Source organism: Oncorhynchus mykiss, chromosome 6 (assembly GCF_013265735.2).
Source record: "Oncorhynchus mykiss isolate Arlee chromosome 6, USDA_OmykA_1.1, whole genome shotgun sequence".
Classification (NCBI taxonomy): domain Eukaryota; kingdom Metazoa; phylum Chordata; class Actinopteri; order Salmoniformes; family Salmonidae; genus Oncorhynchus; species Oncorhynchus mykiss.
This window is the reverse complement of record NC_048570.1, coordinates 55,474,889-55,487,089: the sequence shown is the minus strand read 5'-3', so window position 1 is coordinate 55,487,089 and position 12,201 is coordinate 55,474,889. Positions and strand designations below refer to the sequence as shown.

Here is a 12,201-nt window from a genome sequence, read left to right as displayed (position 1 = left end):
TTTTTGTACTTCGATGTCCTTGGGTAGGTGGATGGAGTCTAGAAGGGCATCTAGGAATGTTGGGTTGTCCGAGAATTTATAGCACGGCTTTTGATGATCCTTGGTTGGAGTCTGAGCAGATTATTTGGTGTGATTGCAAACATAATAAGACAGTCCAGGATTATGAGGAAAAACATTTAGATCCACAATATTTATTCCACTGGACAAAACTAAATTCAGGTTATGACTGTGGCAATGAGTAGGTCCGGAGACATGTTGGACAAAACCCACTGAGTCGATGATGGCCCCGAAAGCCTTTTGGAGTGGGTCTGTGGACATTTCCATGTGAATATTGAGTCACCAAAATGACTACAAAGTCCGATAGGAATTCAGGGAACTCGGTGATGAACGCTGTATACGGCCCAGGAGGCTGGTAAACAGTAGCTATAAAAAGTGATTGAGTAGGCCGCATAGGTTTCATGACTAGAAGCTTAAAAGATGAAAATGCAGTAATTTTTATTTGTAAATTAACCCGTCTGTACCATGAATGACAGAGGAATGTCAATATCTTCCTCGGTACACTTCTCACACAGTAAGTACCACTACCTACCATACTATCTACACTGGTTTTCTTTTTAAATCAATACATTTTTATTTCCAATGTACTTTTTCATTACTTTATTTATAGTTTACTCCACCCCAGCTTGTGAAGGCAGACAGCCTGAGTTTCTGGGAGCCAAGAAGTACGAGCTCAGAAACAAAGCCCATGATCCTCTGCCACAAACAGCACTTGCCTGAGCTGGACCAACTCTGCCTGGCCGACTGGCACATGGGAGGTGGAGCGCAGGGTTCACTTTTATAGTGTGGGAGTGAGAGAGACACTGGGCAGACTGATCCAAGACATCAGAGAGTGAGCAGGAGCAGAGGGGAAAGGCTTGGGTGTGGAAAGACTGAATGGACGTTGCCTGATGTGTTGAAAATATAGAAAAATATATATTTTGTAGTAGTTGTAGTAGTATGATAATGTAAGGTAAGATATATGATTAATAAATAAATAGTCATTGAATAATTGTGTCTTTTTTTGTTGAAATTTTACTCCATGGGAAATGGATGAAATGAATGAAAATGGAATTGAGCCGGAAGGGATGGCTGCCGTTTTATGGGCTCCTAACCAATTGTGCTATTTTGTGTGGTTTTTTTTCACTTTAGTTGATTTAGTAAATATTTTCATAACTCTTATTTTCTTAAAACTGCATTGTTGGTTAAGGTCTTGTAAGTAAGCATTTCACGGTAAGGTCTACTACACCTGTTGTATCGGCGCATGAGACAAATAGCATTGTATTTTATATTAATCAAACAAACTTGATTAAAGGTTGAAAAACCATTATGTTTGTGTGTGTGTGTGCATGTACATGTGTGTGTGTGTGGCAATGGTTTATGTGACTACATTTGTTTTCTTCTGTTTCATCCTTTAATCAGTACAGGCCACTCTGATTTATCATTGAAGTCAATATAGTGTGAAAGCTACAGTGGGGCAATAAAGTATTTAGTCAGCCACCAATTGTGCAAGTTCTCCCACTTAAAAAGATGAGAGAGGCCTGTAATTTGCATCATAGGTACACTTCAACTATGACAGACAAAATGAGAAAAAAATATCCAGAAAATCACATTGTAGGGTTTTTATTAATTTATTTGCAAATTATGGTGGAAAATAAGTATTTGGTCAATAACAAAAGTTTATCTCAATACTTTGTTATATACCATTTGTTGGCAATGACAGAGATCAAACGTTTTCTGTAAGTCTTCACAAGGTTTTCACACACTGTTGCTGGTATTTTGGCCCATTCCTCCATGCAGATCTCCTCTAGAGCAATGATGTTTTGGGGCTGTTGCTGGGCAACACGGACTTTCAACTCCCTCCAAAGATTTTCTATGGGGTTGAGATCTGGAGACTGGCTAGGCCACTCCAGGACCTTAAAATGCTTCTTACGAAGCCACTCCTTTGTTGCCCGGGCGGTGTGTTTGGGATCATTGTCATGCTGAAAGACCCAGCCACGTTTCATCTTCAATGCCCTTGCTGATGGAAGGAGGTTTTCACTCAAAATCTCACGATACATGGCCCCATTCATTCTTTCCGTAACATGGATCAGTCGTCCTGGTGCCTTTGTAGAAAAACAGCCCCAAAGCATGATGTTTCCACCCCCATTATTCACAGTAGGTATGGTGTTCTTTGGATGCAACTCAGCATTCCTTGTCCTCCAAACACAACGAGTTGAGTTTTTACCAAAAAGTTATATTTTGGTTTCATCTGACCATATGACATTCTCACAATCTTCTTCTGGATCATCCAAATGCTTTCTAGCAAACTTCAGACGGGCCTGGACATGTACTGGCTTAAGCAGGGGGATACGTCTGGCACTGCAGGATTTGAGTCCCTGGAGGCGTAGTGTGTTACTGATGGTAGGCTTTGTTACTTTGGTCCCAGCTCTCTGCAGGTCATTCACTAGGTCCCCCCGTGTGGTTCTGGGATTTTTGCTCACTGTTCTTGTGATCATTTTGACCCCACGGGGTGAGATCTTGCGTGGAGCCCCAGATCGAGGGAGATTATCATTGGTCTTGTATGTCTTCCATTTCCTAATAATTGCTCCCACAGTTGATTTCTTCAAACCAAGCTGCTTACCTATTGCAGATTCAGTCTTCCCAGCCTGGTGCAGGTCTACAATTTTGTTTCTGGTGTCCTTTGACAGCTCTTTGGTCTTGGCCATAGTGGAGTTTGGAGTGTGACTGTTTGAGGTTGTGGACAGGTGTCTTTTATACTGATAACAAGTTCAAACAGGTGTCACTAATACAGGTAACGAGTGGAGGACAGAGGAGCCTCTTAAAGAAGTTACTGGTCTGTGAGAGCCAGAAATCTTGCTTGTTTGTAGGTGACCAAATACTTATTTTCCACCATAATAAATTCATTAAAAATCCAATGTGATTTTCTGGATTTTTTTTTTTCATTTTGTCTGTCATAGTTGAAGTGTACCTATGATGAAAATTACAGGCCTCTCTCATCTTTTTAAGTGGGAGAACTTGCACAATTGGTGGCTGACTAAATACGTTTTTCCCCACTGTATGTTACCAAAACTATTATACAAAGGACAAATTCAACCAAAGCTGCAATTGACAAAATTGCAAATTAAACCAAAATAGTCACCAACACATTTAGCTTCATGACAAAACAATGAGTGGTTTGCTTGTGTGTCTGTGGCTCCATAGAAGGGTGAAATTAAAATGACTTGGTTGGTCTGCCATGAAACTTACCAACAGTGGCTTGGTCCTCAATGACACATGTTCTCTTGTGACCAGGAGGAGTCTGAACAGTTGGTCTGAACCACTGGCTGTAAATTAACTATGAATGGATGGTAACAGATGAATGGATATAAGACAATGCATGTACAAAGATAAAGAAACTACAGATTACTTTTTATTTCATTTCTGAATGTACATTTTGTACATTTACTTGGACAATTAAAGACACTGACCACATTATGACAAAGACTGACAGAAATATAGTGTTACCAAATGCTCTTTGGTACTTCCTGACAAGTAGCCACTGTGACTGTGTGTTTCAATGCCTGTAACTTCACTGCCCTCTGTCTAGCCTATTGATACGTGCAAAGTAATCATGCGATGACAATGATGATAATTACTTATTTTTTTAAAACTTAACAGCCATCAAATAAACCTGTCAACGCCAGGCTTCTTATTGAATAAAACAATAACTATTCAAAACATTTTTCTGAATGTATTGTCTTCACATAATACGTTTGACAGTGTATCAGGCAGGGTTTATCGATTGAAAATCCTCGATAGGTAATTTAATGTTCTACTGCGCATGCCTATCGCAAATGACTGCAGAAACCGGATGTGTGTTTCCATGGGCACATCCATTTGTTTAGCTACCTCGCTGATCTGTTATGAAACTACTGGAAATCAGTTGGGGTAAAGCTCTTGGCTTCTTCGCTGTTCTGCTCGCTGTCATTGCAGCTGTTTTACAACATCTAGAAAACTGCGAACAGACGATATACACCAGGTGAGAGGCAGATGCTAACTAGCTAACGTTAGCTAGCAACTCGAACTAATTTACACCGACAGATTGGAGACAATTTACCATGTCAGTCTGCGATCAGGTTTGGGAATTCTAGCATGTACTACTAAACAGTATCTAGCTACTGGTAGTAGCTACTGGTACAAGCTACTGGTACTAGCTAGTAGCCTACTGGTCTGTTTTACCGCTAGTTGTAATGCTGTTTGATTGCCTTTGAGGGAGGCTTGCAAGAAAGTTGTTCCTAGGCCGTCATTGTAAATAATAATTTGTTTTTAACTGACTTGCCTAGTTAAATAAAGTTTACATAAAAAAGGTTAATTGCCTTATTTGGCTTGCTAGTTCGTTGTAGGGCGTTGACAGTTGTAGGGCGTGACACACACCTGTGTTGGAATAAAACTGCTGTATCATGCTGCTTCTGTCTAATATAGCGATCAAACCATTAGGTCTCTCTGTGGTGAAGCACTGTCTTGTTTTGTCCTTCAGGATGACACACGACCTGAAAACACTGGCCGAGGACTTCAGACAGAAGAATAAAAGTTGTTTTATCCTGGGTGCCTCTGGCGAGACAGGCAAGGAGTTACTGAAAGAGATTGTGGAGAGGAAGCTTTTCTCGAAGATCACTCTCATCGGAAGGAGGCAGCTCACATTTGAAGACAAAGCGTTTGAGAACCTGGTAGGTGTGCGACTTGTCTTATTGTCAATGTATTGTTGCCTTTTCAAGCAGGGCTGGTTTCCCAAAAGCATCTTAAGGGTAAGTTCATCGTTAGAACCATAGGATCCTTTGGTTCTAAGATGAATTTACCATTTAGATGCTTTTGGGACACCGGGCTCTGCTCTATTTGGCAAAGTAACACACCTATGAGTAGGGTGTTAAGGGAAAAAAATAGCTTTGGTTCTGGTGTTATACTTTTGTATTCTATGTCACGGAATAGAATACAGAACACTTTATTTCATGAGGAAAGGATTTACCATTGCTGAGATATCTAATTTTCAAGTTAACGGGAAAGGTCAATCAATGTTTATTACTAGTCAATAATGGCACCAAATCACCTGTTTTTATATTTAGCACGTTTTTTAAGATGTTACTCCTTAGTCCGAGGACCTTATGTGTTCTGTTTAAAGGACGAATTGGCTCTGGAAACCAAAACAGACAAACTCCATCTAAACGTGAATCGATTCTTAGTTGCGGTACAGTTCTAAAAATATAAATCCCTCTACTTTCATATTACATCAAAATAATTTCACAAATGCTAAATACACACCTACTGTACAGTTTTAACACAGTTGCAGCCGACAGTATTTGTCAGTGACAACACGTTTGTGTCGTCTGTCTTCCGTTTACACACGGGATCAGGGACGCAGATGGCTAATTAGCACTGTTTTCCGTAAACAGGCGCTGTAACGTGAAAATATGGCCGTGTGGGAACCCTAACCCTATAAAGGTGTGTATCAATTTAACCTTTTTTTAATTTATTTTTGTATAATTTCTCACAGATATAAAAGATAAGGTCCTTATGCTTCCAAAACTGTACCACAAGCAATTCATGTTAATATTCAGGCCGAGCGTTGCAGCTCTTAACAAAACTCCCCCCTAAAGGAGATGCTTTCGTCCAATGACACTTTTATCTAATGTAATGGAACTGAGAGTCATGATCAAGGGCTAGGGCTGATGTAGAAAAGAGATTTTTGAAATAAAAGTACAAATTCTTCAATTAAAGTGCTGTACATAATTACAGTAATTTAAGCCCAATAATTGAAGGTAGGGTGGTCATATCATTAACAAATATTAATGCTTTATGCAAAACTAAGATATTAACAATTTCTGAAATTACAATACTACTTTAATCAAATGAAATACTTAAGAGAGACACACGCATGGCCTAACGCAGACAGCATTACTCAGACTCAGCATCCCCATACAATCACACAACACACACACACCACATCAAGCACAGTCTAACACGGATACACACAGCCTAGCATAGATGCACACTTCTCACTAAGTCTGAGCTATAAGAAGGCTACTGGTTAAATAAGATCGAAGTAAGCTAAGGTATGCCTACCATTGAGTTGGGTTACATTGTAATGTTAGTTTTTGTGTTAATGAGTTGCTCTGGTGATGGGAGGATATACTGCAGTAAATAAACAGAAGAGATGGAGTGCGTTGCTAGGACCAATCCCTGACAACCCATACATCAAAACGTAGCTGTGAAGCTTTATTTTGTGAACTTCAGCCTGCTATATATTTTTTTTGTGTCTTTGAAAACATCCGACAACAGAAGCGAAGGAAAAACGTTATATTTCAGTCAAAAGACGTCCCATGACCGTGAAACACCCTCAGGACTTTCCCATACTTATCGGCAATACAATGTCACATCGATCTTACTCTGATAGGTTGAGGAATACCCATCGCAAAGAGCAAGTAAAAACACACGTTTGCGGGTTTCACAAAAAGGTCTGTCCCACAGACTTGAACGTTCTTTGCATGGCACTTGCTTTACGTATGGGCTCATATCGCGTAAATATCATAACCTACAGTATTGGGATCTTTAGACATGGGAAACAACTGCCACATTTTATGTTTTGCAAATCATTTTCACAAGTTCTCATATAGCGTCCGATGTTTGTCGCGTCACCGTACACCATACCATGAGCTTTGAATAAAGTACATTCAATACCATTAAATGTGTGCACAGACTACAACAAAGCCGACAAGAAGCCTACATCCCATTTATTCCATTCTAAAGATTGGCCTCGTATTGTTCTCTGTCCTCTTTCAGGTGCAGGAGGTGGTGGACTTTGAGAAACTGGATGACTATGCTGCAGTATTCCAAGGGCATGATGTTGGCTACTGCTGCCTGGGAACGACCAAAGCCAAAGCAGGGGCTGTGAGTTCACGGACACTGATTATATAGAGATCCCTGTGTATACTGTATCTAGATGAGTACTCATATGAATATGATAGGGAATTCCTAACAACTATACAGAGCTGAACATGTACCATGAGGGTCACTAGAAAAGAAAGAGGATGTCGACACCCGCCATTTTAGGTTTTTCTGAAATCATTTTTGTTTTGAGAAAAAGATGAGATGAGCATTCGATTAGCGACGTTATTTTATTGAAATATAATTTATTGCATCCAAATTGGCCATTTTAATTTCTAGGAATCATTTAATATTCAATAAATATAGTACCTAACATCCGATTTGGACCAAACTTTCTTTTCTCACAATGATTTATCCAATGGTCAAAAGCTACACATGGACACCCCACGTCAATCCCATCCCAACGACAAGTATAGAAACGCCCTTTTTCAAAAGACCCCGTCTTTCAAAGATAATTTAAAAAAAATCCAAATAGGTTCACAGATCTTCATTGTAAAGGGTTTAAACACTGTTTCCCATGCTTGTTCATTAATTGTTCATGGCTCATTGAACATGTACCTGTGGACCGGTCGTTAAGACACTAACAGCTTACAGATGGTAGGCAATTAAGGTCACAGTTATGAAAACTTAGGACCCTAAAGAGGCCTACCTACTGACTCTGGAAAAACACCAAAAGAAAGATGCCCAGGGTCCCTGCTCATCTGCGTGAATGTGCCTTAGGCGTGCTAAGGAGGCATGGAGGCATGAGGACTGCAGATGTGGCCAGGGCAATAAATTGCAATGTCCATACTGTGAGACGCCTAAGACAGCGCTACAGGGAGACAGGATGGACAGCTGATTGTCCTCGCAGTGGCAGACCAGGTGTAACAACACCTGCACAGGATTGGTACATCCAAACATCACACCTGCGGGACAGGTACAGGATGGCAACAACAGCTGCCAGAGTTACTCCAGGAACGCACAATCCATCCATCAGTGCTCAGACTGTTCGCAATAGGCTGAGAGAGGCTGGACTGAGGGCTTCTAGGCCTGTTGTAAGGCAGGTCCTCACCAGACATCACCGGCAACAGCGTTGCCTATGGACACAAACCCACCGTCGCTGGACCAGACAGGACTGGCAAAAAGTGCTCTTCACTGACGAGTCGCGGTTTTGTCTCATCAGGGGTGAGGGTCGGATTCATGTTTATCGTCGAAGGAATGAGCGTTACACCGAGACCTGGACTCTGGAGCGGGATCGATTTGGAGGTGGAGGGTCCGTCATGGTCTGGGGCGGTGTGTCACAGCATCATCGGACTGAGCTTGTTGTTATTGCAGGCAATCTCAATGCTGTGCGTTACAGGGAAGACATTCTCCTCCCTCATGTGGTACCCTTCCTGCAGGCTCATCCTGACATGACCCTCCAGCGTGACAATGCCACCAGCCATTCTGCTTGTTCTGTGTGTGATTTCCTGCAAGACAGGAATGTCAGTGTTCTGCTATGGACAGCCCGGATCTCAATCCCATTGAGCACATCTGGGACCTGTTGGATTGGAGGGTGAGGGCTAGAACTGGCAAATCTGGTGCAGTCCATGAGGAGGAGATGCACTGCAGTACTTAATGCAGCTGGTGGCCACACCAGATACTAACTATTACTTCTGATTTTGACCCCCCCCCCCCTGTGTTCAGGGACACATCATTTAATTTGTTAGTCACATGTCTGTGGAACTTGTTCAGTTTATGTCTCAGTTGTTGAATCTTGTTACGTTCATACAGATATTTACACATGTTAAGTTTGCTGAAAATAAACGCAGTTGACAGTGAGAGTTTAGTATCAGTTCTCTGTGTCTGACAAGTAGTATGTTTATTGTTTCTTCATCCTATGCAGTGTATTCCCAGTGAATTTTGTGATGTTTTTTCCCCCCTATTCAGATACGTTGTTAGTTTTAGTCCCATCCTACATCCTGATATTATCAGGTTCTGACCATGAGATGGTGCTGTTCCTGCTCCTGCTATTAGGTCAAAAAAAGTTTGAACCCCCCCCTCAATGTTAAAGGGATAGTTCACCCAAATTACAAAATTACATTGGTTCCCTATCTGTCATACCGACTCCATAAAAAGCGTACAGGGTAAGGCAGTGTTTCCTGTCCTCGGGACCCCAAGGGGTGTACGTTTTGGTTTTTGCCCTAACACTACACAGCTGATTCAAATGATCAAAGATTATAGTTGATTATTTTAATCAGCTGTGTAGTGCCAGGGCAAAAACCAAAACGTGCAATACCTTGGGGTATGGAAACCAAAATCCAATTTTGTCATTTGCGTAAACTATCCCTTTAACATTGAGACATTGAGGGGTGAACTATTAATCACCTAATAGCAGGAACAGCACCATCCAGTGGTCAGAACCTGGTAATATCAGGATGGGACATAAATCTAACAATTTCAATTACAAATTTCTCAGAACAGGGAAAGAAAACCACCACTAAAATTCACTGAGAATACATTACATAGAATGAAGAAACAATACTCAGAGCCGCAACTCAATGCTACTTCTCAGACTCACAGAACTGATACTTTATAGTCGTTGTTGGGTTGGGATTGGTGTGGGGGGTCCGCTGGTGGCTTTTGACTATTTTAGGTTCCTCATGTCTTACTCATTGTGAGATATTATATTTATTGACTATTATATGAATCCCATAAATTCAAATGGCCAATTTGGGTGCAATCAATCAGCTTAATTTCTCAGAGATCAAAATAATGATGCAGAAATTCTTATCTTATGTTTCTATCTACATGAATGATTTCAGAACTATATGAGATGGTGGGTGTCATGGCTTGCTGAGATGACATTGAACGACCCACCAGACACAACCAGCTTGGATCATGTCGTGGTCAAAGGCAGATTTAATATGTACACGTTTTCTCTTATCTTTCTGTCATTGTAGGATGGATTCATCCGTGTTGACCATGACTATGTCCTGAAGTCAGCGGAGCTCGCCAAGGCAGGTGGCTGCTCACACTTCAACCTAGAGTCTTCTAAAGGGGCTGACAAAACCAGTGGTTTTCTCTATCTCAAAGTGAAGGTAATATACCAAATGTTCACCAGAGTAAAGGGACCTCAATTATAGCCTTTCATAATGAAGGCCTCATAAATGCAAATGTTTGCCTCTCCAGGGACAAGTGGAGGCAGACATTGAACCGTTGGGCTTCGAGAGGTTCTCCGTCTATCGCCCTGCGTAAGTCTTGTTTGCATTGGTCATGTGTTAAAAAAAAAAAAATCCTATGGAGCAATGACTCACTTGTTCATTACCTTATCAGTCATGGCAAAACAAATAGTGACCATAGGTAAATATCTCACACCCATGTCACGATTAGCAATATACACATTTCTCCAGTGATCAGTGTTGCGTTTCATTGCATAAATACACTGAGATGTTTTGATTCTGTGTTTATTGCAGTAACTTATTTAAATCGTAACAACTCACAACTGAATTCTTCCTCTTTTTTTTGTTTTTCCTCCCAGGGTGCTGATGGTTGACAGGCAGGAGAGCCGGCCTACTGAGTGGTTTTTCAGGAAGGTCCTGGGCCCTATTTCCTCCATGTTTCCCACGGCAATGTCCATCCCCATCCAATCAGTGACCAGGGCCATGGTGGCCAACACACTGATTCCTGCAGGGGAGAAAGTGGAGATCCTGGAGAATAAAGCCATCTATGACTTGGGGAAGGCCCCAGAGAAATGAGGGAGAGGGATGGTTGTCTCTCAATAGCTTAATTTCATCATATCCTTTCCTCCCAATAAATCACTGATGTGTTTGTACCACCACTGGTCTGTCTGGACATGACATGTGAGAGCAACGTGAAGGGAAACCCTATCCAGTCCTTTCATCTGTCAGTGGTAATGAGGGAAAGGTGTTGAGGAAGTTTGAGTATTGGGAACTCAGCCAGAGACTGGTGGTGAAGTGTGTTGTGCTACTGCCATTTATTGTGATGGTGCTTTTTTTCTTCATGACAATCTATTTTCTACTAACACTTTCCTTTGAAAACACAAAGGAGGGTCAACAATAAGTGTAAAGGTGAATTTCTAGAGCAATGCAGACGCTCTCCGAGCACATGGTCTAGCGTTCAAAGCTTCATTGGCTTCAACTCGAGGGTTCCTTGCAACCATGATGGAGTCAACACGGTAGCTAGCTCTCAAGTCCTCTAAAAAAAAACATACTTTCTCTGCTTGAGCAGGTGTTGTTGAATGTCTCGGTTTCTCTGGGAATGAGTCCAAAGGGGAATATTTCCTTATGAAAAGTGCCATTTAAAGCGCTTCAAGGGTAATTCAAATGAGATATCATTGGGAAATGATGTAATTATGAATACTGAAATCTGCCTTCTCTGTAAAGTCTTTGTATCCCAAGTGCTTTTTCTGAGTGCAGACTATTTTTGTGGTCAACAAGAAGGTGTTTGCTGAAGAGGAAACCGACTGGCACAAAGGCTAGAATCGGTTTAATATTTTAGGTGAATAGGGAAATGTATTTGACTGGTTCTTCTGGGTCCGTTACCTCAAAACGGTTTAGTTAGTAGAAGCTCTTCCATCCAGCCTACAACGTTAATGCTGTTTTATATAAGACCACATCCTTAAGCACTTTGAAAAATGATGCACTTACTTGAAGCAAGAGTTTATTTTCCACAATACTGAACCATTGTAGAGGGATTTTTAAGGCAATATATCTGACTTATTTTATTGTCTTTTGGATTTACTTTTTTTTCTTTTTCTGAGCAATGTTTAAGATGTAATTGAATCAGGGGTTATGTTATTCATGCTCTTATTGACTTGGCTTTTTAATTGTGGTGTTATGTAAATCCTATTAACTGAATTAAATAGTAATATATGCAAGAACACTATAGTTGAGTCACAGTAATAGGCAATGAAGAAATGCCTGAGAATGGAATTCTAAATACAAGTGTATTTCATTACTTTTTGTAAATTGAATGGTAACATTTATTAAAGGCATACGCTTAAGTTACAAAGCATTAACAAGCATTACATGGCATTATTTGAAACATGGTCAGAGAGAGAGAGAAATGGCCATGGCCCATATCTCATTAGAGAGAGAAAGAGTGTAGGTATCTCACCAGTGCAGGTCAGGAACTTCCGAGAAAGAGACAACCAAGGACCCTTTTATAAGCATCTGAGTTGTTTGCATTCCAAATCTGAGTTGTTGGCCAATAGTATTACTGTACATCAGATATCAGACCTACAATTTCTAAGACAACACAGAG

General features: G+C 40.9%; 1 protein-coding gene across 1 annotated transcript; it reads left to right on the top strand.

Moving 5' to 3' along the window:
- Positions 1–3,850: 3,850 nt before the first annotated feature.
- LOC110526166 (oxidoreductase HTATIP2) lies at positions 3,851–11,949 on the top strand. The gene is made up of 6 exons (XM_021606836.2): positions 3,851–4,057; positions 4,556–4,745; positions 6,853–6,960; positions 9,879–10,016; positions 10,108–10,169; positions 10,457–11,949. Exons 1-6 carry the CDS (start codon positions 3,942–3,944, stop codon positions 10,671–10,673), a joined length of 831 nt encoding a protein of 276 aa, XP_021462511.1. The 5' UTR covers positions 3,851–3,941; the 3' UTR covers positions 10,674–11,949.
- The last annotated feature ends 252 nt before the right edge of the window (positions 11,950–12,201 follow it).